The sequence below is a fragment of the Pseudophryne corroboree genome, chromosome 8 (assembly GCF_028390025.1).
Source record: "Pseudophryne corroboree isolate aPseCor3 chromosome 8, aPseCor3.hap2, whole genome shotgun sequence".
Classification (NCBI taxonomy): domain Eukaryota; kingdom Metazoa; phylum Chordata; class Amphibia; order Anura; family Myobatrachidae; genus Pseudophryne; species Pseudophryne corroboree.
In genome coordinates, this window is record NC_086451.1 from 436,815,118 (window position 1) to 436,832,628 (window position 17,511).

The 17,511-nt window shown below is 47.4% G+C and overlaps 1 protein-coding gene across 1 annotated transcript in view; it reads right to left on the reverse strand.

Annotated features, from left to right (window-relative positions):
- CLIC1 (chloride intracellular channel 1) overlaps nucleotides 1–11,636 on the reverse strand; it is a 66,320-nt gene extending 54,684 nt beyond the window's left edge. Inside the window, exon 1 of the mRNA XM_063938064.1 lies at nucleotides 11,422–11,636. Within this exon, the coding sequence (XP_063794134.1) occupies nucleotides 11,422–11,457 (36 nt within the window). The 5' untranslated portion in view covers nucleotides 11,458–11,636. The remainder of the gene's footprint in view (nucleotides 1–11,421) is intronic.
- Between the last annotated feature and the right edge of the window lie 5,875 nt (nucleotides 11,637–17,511).

A 17,511-nucleotide genomic window follows, 5' to 3' on the forward strand; every position in this document is an offset into this window, starting at 1 on the left:
TAGGAGGAAAGGCATGAGGGGGGCTCTGATGCCATAGAGAGAGGGGTGGGCGAGGGGGCTCTGATGCAATAGAGGGTCGTGGCCTGATGCCATATAGAGGGGCGTGGCATGACTGAGGTGACCCTTTACTAGTATGTGAGATGTACAGTATATAAATAAAAATGTGATATATCATAAATTAATATCTGCACTTTACATTTAGGTTTTCCCATACACTCCCGGAAGGCTGGGAGACTCCCAGATCAGGGAAGTCTGCCGTAAGGTGAACCACATAACGTTATCCAGCCCGCCAACGACAGTAAATACGGCTTGGGCAGGGGTGTGAAGACACAATCAGTCATACGCTTTGCCCCATGCACTTGATGCAAACTACGTCATCAAGTCATACACCCTAGCCACATCTACCGGAGATAACTAACGCCCACAAGCATGCAGTTAGTCTGTACTATTGGGGGTAACTTTTTTTTTTTTTTTTTCTCAAAGCTCCAAGACAAGTCCACTTTGAGTACAGGATAAGAGTCTATGCAGCACGATCTGCTGTAACTCTACTAAATGTGTACGTTCAAGGGATTGAATGCACATCGCATCAGCATCACCAGATCAAATACAGTGGGCGGGATGTACTAAAGCAAAAATGCGGTAAAACCCCCGAAAACGGGGGTTTTACCGCATTTTCATATTTACTAACATCCTACCGCCGCGTTTTCGGCGTCCAGGGTATCGCCATCTCTGGATGGCGATACCATATAGAAGCCTATGGGCTTCTTTTCGCCGACCGCCGCAACCCGCCGACACCGCCGCAGACGCCGACCCCCCTCCCCCCCAGCTTACCTTCCTCAATGATGCCCCGGACCCGGAAGGTAATCTCCTCCTCCCCCTAGCAACGCAGCCGGACGTCCTTCCGGCTGCAGGGGGGAGGAGGAGGCGCCGGGGGCAGCCTGCTGCTGCTACCCGGCATCAAGGCAGTGTGGGAACCCCATGGAGGTGACGGAGACCCCCCGCAGACCACCTAACAGGTATCGCGGGGGGCCTCCGTCACCGCATCGCGATGTTGATCGCATATGTTAGTACATACGCGATCAACATCGCTGCGGTAACCGGCGAGGTGCGGCGATGTATGTTAATACATCCCGCCCACAGATGAGAGGCGGAAGCTGAAATAACCGCTCCTATTGTATGGTTGTAAAACCTTTAAGTACACTCAAGGATGAAGATATTTTCTGGGCTGCATAGATTAGTAAATTCCAGACCTGCCATATGGATTTCCCATAAATAACTTCTGAATTTCTGTAGCGCATAGAACAGGCAGAAGTCTCTTACAGATACATATATAGTCCGTTCCAGCAGGAATTTCTGATCAATATTAAGAAGAAAATAAATACACACTTTCATAACACTACATGTTATTATACCTTTAGTCATAATACCCCTTTTTTTTTTTTTTTTTTTTTTTTTAAACCCTTGTCCTTTAAGTAGTTTTATACAATAACTAGGTGTACTTTAAAAAAAAATATTTCTTCCTTCACGTTCTCCACACATGGGCAAAACATCCAAATATGGGAAAGTGTGACAGGACGCGGCAAGCATTAAGGATTACTGGAGCTGGGATGAATTTATGAACGGCCATTGTTCTGTAGCAACCACTTCCTGTCTCTTGTAAACACTCCAGTATTAAATGGCACATACTGAATTATTACATATTCAGGACAGATGTACTAAGACTTGGAGGGTGATAAAGTAGAGAGAGATAAACTACCAACTAATCATTTCCTGTCATTTTTCAAACATAGCCTGTAACTTGGCAGTTAGGAGCTGATTGGCTGGTACTTTATCTCTCTCCAAGGCTTAGTACATAGATCCCACAGTCTTCTGATGAACACAGGAAAAAAAAAGTCAGTTTGTCAAACTGTACTGTGCGTACCCATGGGGGTAAATTTACCAAGATGGGAGTTCTATTTAAGATGGGATGTTGCCCATAGCAACCAATCAGCTTCTACTTCTCATTTATCTAGCACCTTCTAGAAGAAAATACCTGGAATCTGATTGGTTGCTATGGGCAACATCCCCTCTTAAACAGAACTCCCATCTTAGTAAATTTACCCCATGGAGTCTACAACTAATAGGTAATTTTAATTCGGTCAGGGGGTATAATATAAACTGGAGGTGTAAAAGCTGAAATGGGATTGAGCCAATGAAGATAGGTGAGGGGGAAAAAAAAAAAAAAAACACAACATGATACTTGTGTACGATATAAATAACTATAAAAAAAACAACTTAAAAAAAAAAAAAACAATGCCACCAGGTTTGTTGTAATTTATGATTAAGCTACTTTTCCTAATCAGGTTCATTCACTGGTCTCCTATAAAACGGTAATCTCTTACTTAGAGTGCGGGAGCTATAACCCAGATGCAGTTTAGGTTTAGAAAATTGCAGTCTCATAGATGTGTTTGAAGACACAGAGAGTTGCACAGAGGCGGTTTAAGACAAGACGGGGCCAGTGTGCAAGTGTCCGTGGGCCCCTCATCCCGGAAAGAAACTGCGCAGGAGAGATTGTAGCACATTGAGTCTTCTCTGCATTATCTGCAGAAATACGGCAGTGCCACCGTGATGCCGGTGAAATTTCACCATAAAATGGGGTGCAGCTAGCAAACCGGTAAGTAAATACAGTTGGAGCCCACCCTGCACCCACTGTAGGTACGCCACTGCAGTTGCAGCCTCATAACAGCTAATCCTCAGTTCAACATATCTCTCAGATCGCACATTTTAATAAATTAATCATTTTTGCATTTTTAAAGATTTATATTTTATGAACTGAAATTCGGTAAAGTTGCCCATAGAGAGGACACATGCACAGGCATCACAAGGGGTGTGTGGGCCACACCCGGGTGTCGTCCTTCCTACGGTGACCCCAAAATGCCGGCTCCTCCGCAGTGGCAGGAGCTGGAGTGTGACATTATCCTGCGGTAAGGATGGACATCGGAACACGATGGTTTGAAACCATCAATGTTTTTTTATTTGATGTTAGTGTTTTTACCATTCGATTGCAGCATTCCAATGTTCGCCGCCATCGAATGGTAAACATTTAATGGTGTTCCGATGTTCATTCCGGGTCCTGCCCCCAGTCCCATCCCCGGCCACGCTGCAGAGGTTTTGTGCATGCACAAATCATATGAATTTTTTTCTATCCAATTCTTTTGATGCGATGGTTAGTTACCATCGCATCGAAAGATCCGATGGCGGAAACCCAGCTATAATTTGATGGTACACTTCTGATGTCCATCCCTATCTTGCAACGCCCGTCTCCTGTCACTGAGGTGAGAAGGAGCCGGTATAGCAGGCACCAGCCTCTGGGGGCAGTCCAGCATCTCCGATTATGCTGCATACAGTACAGCCCCATAGTGAGGCAATGGGGGGGGGGGGGGGCTACACTAGGCCATGCCTCTGTAGTGACATCAGTGAGGAACTCCCATGAGGTCACACCCCTTTTTTGGTGGCGCGCAGGGGGGGGGGGGGTGTACTATTGGCCGCACCAGGTGTGACCACTGGACACATGCATCCTGATTTTGTATGTACAGAGACGACACAGATCAAATTTAGATGCTAGGTAGCAGAACTGTAACGCGTGTTCCCTCGCTGGTGATAGGAAGTAACGGGGGCGGTGACTTAAAAGACGCACAAAGATGTTGGGTGGCATATAATGTCGTGCGAGTTTGCCGGGGGTGTGGGATTCCGGCCGAACTAGGATGTTCTTATAGAGGCAATCATGTACAAGGCAGAACCATGCCTTGTAAATGACTCCCGCTTTAAAAAGAAGTCAGGTGACCTTTGACAAGTGAACCACTGTATGTCTCGCTTTTGACCTCTGCAGGTGTGTCTGACCCTCCTTTGCCTTGACTGGCTTGCACTGCACCGACCCTGCTTGGTCTTGTCTGGCACATTCTCATATCGACCAGGGCTATAAATTCGCCTGCATCTCCTTGGGTTGCGAGCAAACGTCAGCGCCATAATATGCAACGCAACTCAGCAACCTTGAACAGCTCAGCAAAGCAGCGTACCACCTGAAACTATTTTACAGTGTTGGCAACTATGTTTTATGAACAGTGCGACAAAAATCACCGTCTGTAACCAAATAATAGCAGCAATGGGACGAGGCCAGTATACTAGCAGGATCACACAGAAGACAGAAGTAGTAGTCTTGGTATGCGAGCACAGGATGTTTGCTGATAAGTCATATTTCCTGCAGCATTCAGACAGCTGTTGTCACAGGAAACAGCCGGGTGATCTCCCATTACCCCCCTCCACGATTCCCAAGTACCACTATTCACAGGTCCACTCATACTTATAGGCTATCCGACCTTATAAAGCCATTTCCTTCCTTCCCCGAGGTCCAGTCTCCTCAAAAATTTCTGCATTCTAAAACTAAAACACAATTTTTAGAACAGTTTCTGTATAAAAAGCAGTTGAACAAGGGGCACAACTGGCTCCTGTACCCACAGGGAGGACAAGGTTTTGGACCCTGGAATGATTTGCCCCTATTGTGTCCCTATTTTAGAGCCCACATTATTACAATACAATTTCACTTACACGGTTTACTACAATCTCTTTCTGTTTCTACATTGCAGGTTAATATTTATTGAAGGGGAGTATACTCGAGGCAAAAACAGCACATTCTAACCGTGTTCTGCAAACATGTTACTGGCTGGGGACAGAGTGCAAAACTCTACTTACACTGCACCAGGAGATGGGCACATGTACCCAATTACAGTACAACAGCTCGGAGCCTGTGCGATCTATAGGAAGAAGGGGCCAGCAAATGCCCAGAGATCTTATTCAACGGCCGGCCACATCCGTTAAGGCACAAACAAAACATTTAAAGAGGAAAATGGGGATAGTGGGGGGAAAGGTATCAAACCTAAGGAGTAGAGATGTGGACGAAAGCAAAACTTGCCCATAGCAACCAATCGGAATCTAGCTAGCATTTATAGAAAATATGGAAAAAAAACTTTGATTAGTATTACACATAGGTGGTATTCATGTACGTATTTGGGAGAACTAAGTAAACACAGCCTAACTCTAACCCTCCCCATATTACCTAACCCTGACCTTGTCTCCCACCACCTAATCCAAACCTCCACCCTAGTTCCTAACCCTGACTCTAACCTCCACTCCAGCAGCCTAACTCTAACCCTCACCCTAGTTCCTAACCCTGCCCTCACCTCCCCTCTCGCGCCTAACTCCAACCCTCGCCCTAGTACCTAACCTTGTCTCCTGCAGTCTAATCCTAACCTCCACTCCCGCAGCCTAAGCGAATCTCTGCCATAGTGCCTAACTCTGACCTCACCTCCTCTATCCTAACTCTAACCTCCACTCCCGCAGTCTAATCCTAACCTCCACCCTAATTCCTAACCCTGTCCTCCCCTCCTGTAGCCCAATTCTAACCTCCACTCCCACAGCCTAACCCTAACCCTGTCCTCCCCTCCTGTAGCCTAATTCTAACCTCCACTCCCACAGCCTAACCCTAACCCTGTCCTCCCCCCTGAAGCCTAACTCTAACCTCCACTCTCGCAGTCTAACCCTAACCTCCACCCCAATTCCTAACCCTGTCCTCCCCTCCTGTAGCCTAATTCTAACCTCCACTCCCACAGCCTAACCCTGTCCTCCCCTCTTGTAGCCCAACTCTAACCTCCACTCCCACAGTCTAACTCTAACCTCCGCCCTAATTCCTAACCCTGTCCTCCCCTCCTGTAGCCCAATTCTAACCTCCACTCCCACAGCCAAACCCTAACCTCCACCCTAGTACCTAACCCTAACCTCACCTCCAGTAGACTAACTCTAACCTCCTCTCCTGCAGCCTAACCTGCGCCCTAATTCCTAACCCTGACCTCCCCTCTTGTAGCCTAACTCTAACCTCCCTTCCCGCAGCCTAACTCTAACCTCCTCTCCTGTAGCCTAACCCGCGCCCTAATTCCTAACCTCCTCTCCTGTAGCCTAACTGTAACCTCCTCTCCTGTAGTCTAACCCCAACCATCCAGCCCCTGCAGAATGCCCACATTTCGCACGTCGACATTCTCCAGCTGCCGACATGTTCAATATCATCATTAGCCGTCAAAACTGTGGTGTTGACATTACATTCCCTGAGGGACCGGTGTCTTGAATATACAAGACTGACAATTTTAAAGTGCTGTCCAAACCACCAGATGTGCAGGTGATTCACACCACTGGAGCAGAGTGAGATTCCAACTACAGTGGTCCTTAGAGCAATGTCACTCATGTTCCTCAGCTCTTCATTTATTTATCTCCCTTCCCTTAGGTCTCTCTTTTCCCTAGTTTTTGTTGTTGCCATTTCCCCCAAAAAATTCCCTTATATCTGTCTAACTCATTGGATGAAGCCCAGGTTTCTGATGCTTATCTTGCTTTAGATCTCTTCATTCTTATGAAACTCCATAAAGTAAACCTACATACAAGTTCCCTTCTATGAAACGGCTACAAGTCACATCCACCAATAAGAAGGAAACCGATTCAGGAGCATACCATCGAAGAAGGTGATAGAGATAAAGCGGAGACTGCAGCGAAAGGGGCGGGTATTCAGTTGTTTTTATCACGGCTTTAACTAATGGGCGCCCGATGGAGGAATTCAATTGTTTTGGGGCGTCCACCAGTGATCGCACTTGTTGCGCCCAAAAGCACCGTGTTCAGCTGAATATATCGGCTCAATCCAAAAGTCCAGGTTAGAGCACCCAAAACACTGACTTCAATTATTTCTGCACGCCACATCAGGAGGATGCATGTAGAAATATGGGTGCCCGCAGAATTCGCGCCCGATGGGAACAACAACTGAATTACCCCAAAGTGTTATTTCATTGGCTTAGAATTATTCCTACATCTGCAAATATTGTTGGAAAGATGTAGGGAGCCGCTGTGCGCTACACAGCGTATCTAATGCGTCAGATATAGGGAGCCAATGCATCAGATATACGGGCCAGTGTGTGCGACACAGCGTATGTAATAAGTCACAAATATATAAAACTCTCTAATATTATGGAAAGATTTGTAGCTGGATGCCTGAGATTCTGGTTGTTTTAGTCGAATTGACCATTCAAGTTGTGGATCATATGTGGGCTTGACAAATTGGTCACCGACCCAGTTGCTCAGTAACTGCAACCACCTACATAATTTTTTTTAACAATGTACTCTACCCCCCAGGAAAAACCCCGGAGGTGAGAAAAGGAGTGACAATTACAAGCCCCGAATTGTTAATGTTGATGATAATGCAGCACGTCCATTGTGGATGTGGGGCCTAATTCAGAGTTGATTGCAGCAGCAAATTTGTTAGCAGTTGGGCAAAAGCATGTGCAACTGCAGGGAAGGAAGGGGGGGGGGGGGGGGGCGGCAGATGTAACATGTGCAGAGAGAGTTCGATTTGGGTGGGGTGTGTTCAAACTGAAATCTAAATTTCAGTGTAAAAATAAAGCAGCCTTTACCCTGCACTAAAACAAAATAACCCACCCGCATCTAACTCTCTTTGCACATGTTATATCTGCCCCCCCTGCAGTGCACATGGTTTTGCCCAACTGCTAACAAATTTGCTGCTGCGACCAACTCTGAATTACCCCCTTGGTTAGGTTACCGAGTTTACCCGAGATAATAAGTCAAATCTGTAACAGGGATGGAGCTGTTGCCATAGGAGTCACTGACCCCCATGGCAGCTGCACTTAAAATGCCTGAAGTAGAACACCCATGAGCAAAAATACCTTTGCCAACATGGGGGAGAGTTATCAAAACTTCAAGAGAGATAAAGTACCAACCAATCAGCTCCTAACTGCCATGTTACAGGCTGTGTATGAAAAACTGACAGGAGCTGATCGGCTGGTACTTTATCTCTCTTTAAACCTTTACATCTCTCCCATATTAGGGATATTCAGGTCTTAGTGAAAGGGTCACTAACTGCTCCTAAATAGATTGGACAACTCATCTTTAATCAAGCATGTCATCACTATGGCCAACGGAGGGCTTATGGGAATCTCCCATAAAGCAAACAGCTTGCACCCCAGCTATTGGTGTGGAAGGGCTCAGTCTGTCGGCTGAACGTAACTAGATCTCTAGTAAAGAACTATAGGGGAGATGTATGAAAGCTTCTAAAGAGTAGAGAGGCGGACAAGTGGAGAAGACGCCCATACTAACTAATCAGCTTCTACCTAGCAGTTGTCAAATACATTCTATAAAATGATAGACAGGAGCTGATTGGGCGCTACGGCAACTTCTTCACTCTTTAGGAGCTTTGATACATCTGCCCCATGTATGAACAATTATAGTGAGCTAATTACAACAGTCACATATTAATGTTTCAGGGCCTTATCAGAACAGAAGCTCTCTCTGGCACAGTTGCCTCAGGGGAAGATTATTGTCCTACACACAGCATACTTCCTGTCAGTAGCTCCAGTGAAGTACTATGTGGCCATTCTCTTTTCCCCATCTTTTGCGCATATATATAAGTTTGATAATAGAGAATATGGGACACTCGGATACACAGCAAAAGTAAATAGAAATGTCAAACACCTCAAGTTTTGTCAATTATCACTTCTGGGTAATATTTGTAGTAGTTTTATACAAACAAATTCTAGGGGCCGGATTCAAATGTTAACGCACCCCCTACCTCCCATCTAAAGTGACGGGAGATAGAGGAGCGATATTCAAATGTTCCCCGTTTTCGCCCCTATCTCGCCCAGTACAGTCGGGTTTAGGCGCGCAAAGCACCTAAACCCGACTAAACTAATGGGCGCGGGGTCTCTTTACACGCATTTCAGCTCGCTACTTCCGGGGGTAGCGAGCTGAAATTATATTGTTGCGCCCGTTGGCAGTAACAGTAAAATACCACCGGCGGGCGTGATTGCAGCCGGGAGAGCACATTTGAATCCGGCCCTAGGACTAGCAGTCCTATAAGTTACCAGCTATACTTCTAGTGTTTAGCTACTCAGAGCATGTTAGGAGTTGGAAGTTTGTCTGAAGCTGCAAAGAATGCTGGGAAGTTGTCATGGGGGTCTATGTACTAAGCTCTGGAGAGAAATAAAGTGGACGGAGATAAAGTACCAGTAAATAAGCCCCTAACTGCCATGTTACAGGCTGGGTTTGAAAAATGACATAAGCTGACCGGTTGGTGCTTTATCATCGTCCACCTCTCTCTCTCTTTGGGGTCAATTCTATTCGGCAACTAAAGAATAGCGCCGGGAATTAGCTCCCGACGCTATTAAATTCAGCTAAAGTTAAGTCGGCGACTTAACAGGTAGTTTTGTCGGGAGAACGGGCATTCTCCGACTTAACTACCCGGCGCGAGGCTGATTCCCGACAGAATCAGCCTCGCGCCGGCCGCGAGGCAGCACTTTTGTCGGGGATGAGAGAAGAATTCCCGACAATTGCGGGCAACTAGTAGCAGAATTGAATAGCGTCGGGAGCTAATTCCCGGTGCTATTCTTTAGTTGCCGAATAGAATTGACCCCTTTCTCTCTCCAAGGCTTAGTAAATAGACCCGTAAACCTGTGCAGAAAGTCAGGCTACTCACCTGCAAACAAGCCAAAATATCCTGATTTCACCTGCCAAACCTTGCACGCTGTCTCAGCCTACATTTACCATCATCATCCACCGTCCCCCATCCCCCTCCACCAACAATCTAAACCTGTTCTTCAGAAGACCTGGTGTAATCATTATACACAGGGGTAGCACATACATAACAGGTTGTAAGTGTGTGTTCGTGTGCGTGAATTTTACTAAATGCATTTTACAATTCTATTTTACCACCTCCCTCCCCCAGAGAATAAATAAAAAAAAAATCTATATTGTTGCATGCTAATTTGCATTTGCTCGCCACAAAGCTGGCACAATCTCAATATCACACAGAAAGATTGAGTCATATGGTTCGTGCGAAAATAAATAAAATGCACCAAACAGTTATACGGTAACAGTAGTCACAGTGACGGAAGAGTGTCAGTTCCTAAATCCATCCTTTCAGTTTCAAAATCCTTTCCAACCACTTCCTGGGTTAAGGGCTGCATACTTTTTTTTTATAAACCGTAATATTTTTTTTGTTTTTTGCCTTTTTAAATATAGTATTTCCACCCTGAAGCAATAATTAATTGAAATAAAATCACTGAAGGGGGGTATTTATCATAGCTCATAGGGGGTCATTCCGAGTTGATCCCTCGCTAGCTACTTTTTGCAGCGCTGCGATCAGATAGTCGCCGCCTATAGGGGAGTGTATTTTTGATTTGCAAGTGTGCGAACGCTTGTGTAGCCGAGCGGTACAAAAAAGTTTTGTGCAGTTTCTGAGTAGGTTTGAACTTACTCAGCCGCTGCCATCACTTCAGCCTGTTCGTGTCCGCAATTGACGTCAGACACCCGCCCTGCAAACGCTTGGACACGCCTGCGTTTTTCTAACCACTCCCAGAAAACGGTCAGTTGCCACCCACAAACGCCTTGTCAATCTCCTTGCGATCGGCTGTGCGAATGGATTCTTCGTTAAATCCATCGCTCAGCAATGATCCGCTTTGTACCCATACGACGCGCATGCGCTTTGCAGTGCAGGCGCATGCGCAGTTTTGACCTGATCGCACCGCAGCGAAAAAACCTAGCGTGCGATCAGGTCGGCATGACCCCCATCGAGAGATAAAATTGTAAGATATAAAGTCAGAATAACGACCATGGCATCCCAATGGTGAGCATTCCGACATGGGTAAGGTAAGTATACTTACCTTCCACCAATGACCCCCTAACCCTCTGCTTCTGCATCCTAAACCTAACCATCCTCCCCCTGCAGCCTAACCCTGACCCTCCTCAGTGGTGCCTAAATCTAACCCCCCTCCCTTCTTGCAGCCTGAACCTAAGAAATGACAGGAGCCGATTGGTTGGTGCATTATCTCTCACAATTTTCTCTTTTTCCAAGCTTTGATAAATACCCCCCCCCCCCCCACACATATATGTTAAAACAATTAATTGATAAATACTGTATATCACCACAAAGTCAAATGTATGTAGAAAGGGACTCCTCCACCTCCACAAGTAACAAACCATAAGAAAGTTAGCTGACGTCAAAGATTGTATAGAAACAAAGATTTCAAAAAGTATATAAAAAAAGAAAGAAACAATCGTATATAGTTGATTATCGTTCATAATATAATATCCATCGTCCCGATTCTGTAAATGAATTTAAATAACTGAAAAGGCAGAGTTGCTTGTAGTAGCAAATATATATATATATATATATATATATATATATATATATATATAAAAATGGTGAATAGACGTATATACATACACCTGCTGCAAAATAACTCTGGCCACTGCACATCCAAACCAGTGGCAACACTGTATCATGACAACCCCAAGCACAATGATACACTACTAAGTGTAATAAAAGAGTTCCTATCTTACCTTTACAAATAGCTCCACTTCTGGCTGCTGGGACATGGTGCCAGATACGGGTATTCCTCTCCTTTACCCTTCCTTAGCCAACAACAAATAAAAGTTTGCTAGAGAAGAGATCAGGGTATGTGTGATGTGAATGGGCGCTCCCTCGCTGCTTTAGAGATACAGAGGGTGGGGTGGGAAGTGACTGCAGGAGGGGTGGGTCTGTAGCCCAGGCAGGAAGAGACAGAGCAGGGCAGGGTGTGGAGGAGTGACAGCAGGGATTGGAGACTGGAGAGCTGTCTGGGTTTAGACAGTTCAGGTCTAGCAGCAGACATGGAGTTTGTTGCTGCATTGCTGACAGCGTGTAAATGTCTGCATGCAGAGAGTACATGTTATTCAGAGTGCAGACAGGTGTATGTAGATCTATGGCAGAAGTAACTGTGTAAGGAGAGTGCAGGGTTCCTGGGGCTTGTCAGACATACAGTGGAAGGAGGGTATCGTGCTGTACTGTACATTTGCCCAGCCATAAGTTGGGGAAAGTTCACACTGCTATTGTTTGCCATGGAAAGTGTCCAGAGTTGTACTGACCATTGGGGTCATTCGAGTTGATCGCTAGCTGCTGTTGTTCACTGCGTAGCGATCAGTGAAAAAAAGGCTAATATGCGTATGCACCGCAATGCGCACGCGCGTCGTACGGGTACGAAGTCCTTTGTGGTTTTGCACTGGTTCTAGCGACGATTCCATTCGCACAGCCGGCCGCAAGGAGATTGACAGGAAGTGGGAGTTTCTGGGTGTCAACTGACCGTTTTCTGGGAGTGTTTGGAAAAATGCAGGCGTGTCCAGGCGTTTGCAGGGCGAGTATCTGACGTCAATTCCGGGACCTTCGTCGCAGCAATCATCGCACAGAATAAGTAACTACAGGGCAGGTCTTGTTTTGCACAAAATGTGTTTGCAGGCGCTCGGCTGCACAGGCGTTCGCACTCCTGCAAAGCGAAAATACACTCCCCCGTGGGCGGCGACTATGCGTTTGCACGGCTGCTAAGAACTGCTAGCGAGCGATCAACTCGGAATGACCCCCATTATGCATATGGTTCTGGTATAAATGGTCGACCATGAAACGGTCGACATTCATTAGGTCGACCACTATTGGTTGACATAGTCATGATCGACACTGTCTCATAGTCAACACTGGACAGGTCGACACATGAAAAGGTCGACATGGATTATTATTTTTTACTGTTTTTGGTGCCATTTTTTCCGTAACGTGACCAGGAACCCTAATTAGTGTACCGCGTCCCCATGCATGGCGAGCGAAGGGCACGGTGCCTCGCTCCGCTACCGCTGCACTCGGCACAGGTTGCTGTTCCCAATCGTAGTCCACGTGGATTGTAAAGTATGAAAAAGTTTAAAAAAATTTTTGTTTAAAAGACATGTCGACATTTTCATGTGTCGACCGTATGTCAATGTCGACCTTAACATGGTCGACCATCCAAATTGATACCGCAAATATAGGGCCCCATTCAGACCTGATCGTGGCCGATTATCGAAGGACTGTTCATGCGTTTGCACCGCAATGCGCAGGCGCGACGCCAAACAGCGACAGAATGGTGCGAAAATCTCAATCGCTAGGCGTTCGCAAGGTGATTGACAGGAAGAGGACATTTGGGGGTGGTAACTGGCTGTTTTCTGGGAGTGTCAGGAAAAACCCAGGCGTTCCCAAGCGTTTTCAGGGAGGGTGTGTGACGTCACCTCCGGACCCGATCAGCCTGATTCCATTGCACTGTAGGAGTAAGTCCTTGGCTACGCAAAGACTGGAAAAAACATTAGATGGTGAGGGAGTTGCGAACGGATTTGCAGCTGGCCGCTGTCTGGCGGAATTTTTGCACGGCGTACCATGCGTTCGCACACTTGCACGGTGCGGGTTTTCACTCTCTAGGGGCGGCGGCTATCTGATTGCAGAGTGCTGCAAAAACACAGCAGCGACCTGGTCTGAATCGGGCCCATAGTCAGGGCCGGCGCCACCACTAGGCAGCTTTAGGCAGCTGCCTATGAGCGCTGGCCACTGGAGGGCGGCGCTGCACGCTGCCGATGAAAGACTGCTTAGTTTATTGCCCCAGCTCAGCTGAGCTTCACAGCTGAGCAGAGATGCTGCACCTTCCTCCCCCCCTCCGCGATGATACCTTGCATATTCCCTGCGAACACCATGACAGCACCCTCCGGCATGTTACCAACCCTCTCTCCCGCGATTGCATCCCACCCGCACTCTTCTCACGATTACATGCCGCCCGCCCGCTCGCGATTACATGCCGCCCGCCCACGATTACCCGCCTCGCTCGCGATTACATCCCACCCCCCTCTCCCGCATATTACCCACCTCCCTCCTCCCCATGCTGGTAGCGGCAGGAGTGAGCAGGCAACGGAGGGCGGAAACTGTTCGCGGTGTAGCACATCAAGGAGCCGGAGGTGTTGCAGAGCCGACGGTGTGTGAGGCCGCGATCTGCACATGTCTGCCTCCGCTGTTGCTGCCTCCCCGGCGCTTCCAGGTCCCAGACTCCTTCTCAGCCTACAGGGGCCGTGACTGTTGAATACCTCCAGCCGGGTGAGTGGTGTGGAGGGGATAGGGGTTGCAATTGTTAGTGTTACAGAGTGTTACAGAGACTGGCTGTGTAACAGGGCCATTATGTCTGTTACGTGTATAAGGGCATTTTATTAATGTGGGGCATATGTCTAGTAGTGGATGGCTGAAACAACCACTGAGGTCAGGCCACAAGCAGAAGTAGCGGGTGCACCACAGGTAGCAGCAGTGCCTGCACAATAGCTTCATGTTGTATTCTCATAGATCCTTAGCTTGGTCTAGTTGTGAGTGGCACTGGGAATAGCAGCGCCACACGCACAACTAGACCAAGCTAAGGATCTATGAGAATACAACATGAAGCTATTGTGCAGGCAATGCTGCTACCTGTGGTGCACCCGCTACTTCTGGGATCATCATGTCATACCTCCCAACTTCTTGGCTTTATAAAGAGAGACACATGCGCGGCGAAGTCGCGCGTGCTCCCGAATAAGGAGCGTGGCCTAAGGAAAGGGGGGCGTGGCTTCTCGGATGGACCCGCGATCGCGAGCCACGCCCCGTTTTCGTCACTAAGGGGGCATGCCCAGCGCTCTGTGAGCCGCTGGCATGCCCCCTCTCCCTTTGACTCAAGTGCATGCGCACAGCGTCTATTCACCACTGCTCTGCTAAGCAGGGCAGCGAGACACAGAGCCTCCCAACTGCCCCCCCCACCCCCACCGCGGGACACTGCGGCCCGCGGGTGGGACAGCGGGACAGTCCCCAAAAAACGTGACTGTCCCGTGAAAATCGGGACAGTTGGGAGGTATGTCATGTCAAGCTGCCTAAAACATCTGCTTTAGTCAAAAGCACTTATACAAGTGATCGGAGCCAGGGCTACGTGATATAAGGCTAGAAATGAGAAAACACACCGGCATCCCAACCTCAGCACTGCAGACAAGGGTGTGGAGTACCCTAACCTCATCCCCCTACCCCTAACCCTCCCACTCACAGCCTTACCCTACCCCCCCCCTTACCCACAGCCTAAACCTAACCCCCCCTTAGTGCCTAACTCTACCCCCCCTCTCTGCAGCTTAACCCTAACCTCCCATACCCTAACCCCCCCCTGAGTGTGCTTAAACCTAATCCCCCCCCCCCCCCCCTCCCACACTCTAAACATGTGGTGGCAGTGCATACTTAATTTCAGGATCCCGACTGCCGGGATATCGTAGTCAGAATCCCGATCTCCTCAGGATGCCGGCATCGGTATTCTGGTGGCTGTCAGGATTCCGGCGTCGGCATTACGGCTGCTGTGATCCTGAACGCATACCTCTGGTATGATACCAGCACAGCAGCATTATCACACGCTCGCCCTTCTCCCGCAACAATTTTGTAGTGTCTAAATCCAGTCCGTGGCTCCTATCATAGCAGCACCATAAACCCATTACATATATAAAATGTATTATTTAATAATGTGTTTAGAATAATTTATTGTCCTGTTTTTTTAATCATAATTGGCAAGTGCTCTACCTGGTGCAATGTGCATAACGGCGTGCTCTACCTGGTGCAATGTGCATAACGTTGTGCTCTACCTGGTGCAATGTGTATAACGGTGTGCTCTACCTGGTGCAATGTGTATAACGTTGTGCTCTACCTGGTGCAATGTGTATAACGGTGTGCTCTACCTGGTGCTATGTGTATAACGGTGTGCTCTACCTGGTGCTATGTGTATTACGGTGTGCTCTACCTGGTGCTATGTGTATAACGGTGTGCTCTACCTGGTGCTATGTGTATAACGGTGTGCTCTACCTGGTGCAATGTGTATAACGGTGTGCTCTACCTGGTGCAATGTGTATAACGGTGTGCTCTACCTGGTGCAATGTGTATAACGGTGTGCTCTACCTGGTGCAATGTGTATAACGGTGTGCTCTACCTGGTGCAATGTGTATAACGGTGTGCTCTACCTGGTGCAATGTGTATAACGGTGTGCTCTACCTGGTGCAATGTGTATAACGGTGTGCTCTACCTGGTGCAATGTGTATAACGGTGTGCTCTACCTGGTGCAATGTGTATAACGGTGTGCTCTACCTGGTTTCAATGTGTATGATGGGCTGGAGAATGGGTACTGGTGTGTGCTTTTGGTCGCTGGGGGGTTACGAGCAGGCTGAAGTTTTGCCTAGGGTGGCGAGAAACCTTGCACCAGCCCTGCCCATAGTGTGCACAGAGTTAGGCAGCGTTGTTCAAGCATAGGGCTGCCCCAAATCATCTCTTATTTGTGGGATGACCTCATTCTGGGCAGATGTATCAAAGCTTGGAGAAAGATAAGCTACCAACCAATCAGCTCCTGTCAGTTTTTAAATGTCAGGAGCTGATTGGCTGATATATATCTCTACTTTATATCTCTCCAAGTTTTGATACATCTCAAACTCAACTGTCAAATATAAGTGATTTGCTCAATTTATGCTAATGAGACTGAGGTACCCTGTGGGTAGAGTCTACTCAGTTCATAGATTTATTTTTCCCTGGCGCAATACAGGTGCCAGAAGACCGCCCCGGGTGCTACCTGTCGTGTACCAATTACATAGTGCTTTGAATCTATTTTTACACTTGTTAGATGTACCTACTGGGCATCAGGCATGGACAGAGCCCGAGTGCTATAGGCAATATGGCTGGTATTGCCCAGGAAGGGGGGAATACACATTGGCAGTATGGCTGGAGGAGGGGAATGCACACATTTTTCCTGGCCCGTCCTCCTGTGAAAGCCAGTCCAGGTATTAAATGGTCTGGGGCTGGTTGGAACTATGGTTAAGGAACCCACACTCGCTGGTCTCCCCTCTATGGGTCCACCAGCCCAGCCTGGTATAGCCTAGTGCTGGTTACCTAAAAATTAGAGTGTACCCAACCTTGATCTACACCAAATTTTGGTGTAACCAGCACTGGGCTGAGAGTTCTAGGCGGGGGACCCCACACTTCTTTTAGAATTTTCTTTTTGCCAAATGACTACCTCTGCGACGTCAAATCTGTTTAGTTGGTGACAAAATTGTTCATGTTCCCATACATCTGAACAATATTTCTTGGTTGGAGGCTGGTGAAATCAAACATGAAATACCATATTTAGATTTTTTTCCGCACTTGTCTAATTAGCGTTTAATTGCATACACTGATGTCCCTTTATGCTTATGTCTAAAACGGTCAGACCCGTGTAAGAGAGTAGAGGGCTTGTATGCAGACTGTGATTTGCTGATACTCTGCAGCGCGGGACACCATAAAGGCAAGTATAATTATGAGTGCAGGGTGTGCAGTGTGGGCCTTCCTGAACCAGGGGGGCCCGTGTGCAAAAAATAAATTCAAAAAATTAACAGGCGCAATTGAATTTCCCCTATGTTTCACCCCCAACTAGAGAACAATAGCACCTCCAGATATACGAAATAACAATTCTTATGTAGGGAGCATACATCAGCAGTAGTTACAATATGCTAGCTCCAAAAGTTGTGTACGTTAAGACGCACTTCTACGGAGCTGCAATGCGTGATTTGGGGTCAAATTCACAGAGATTTAGGATGCCA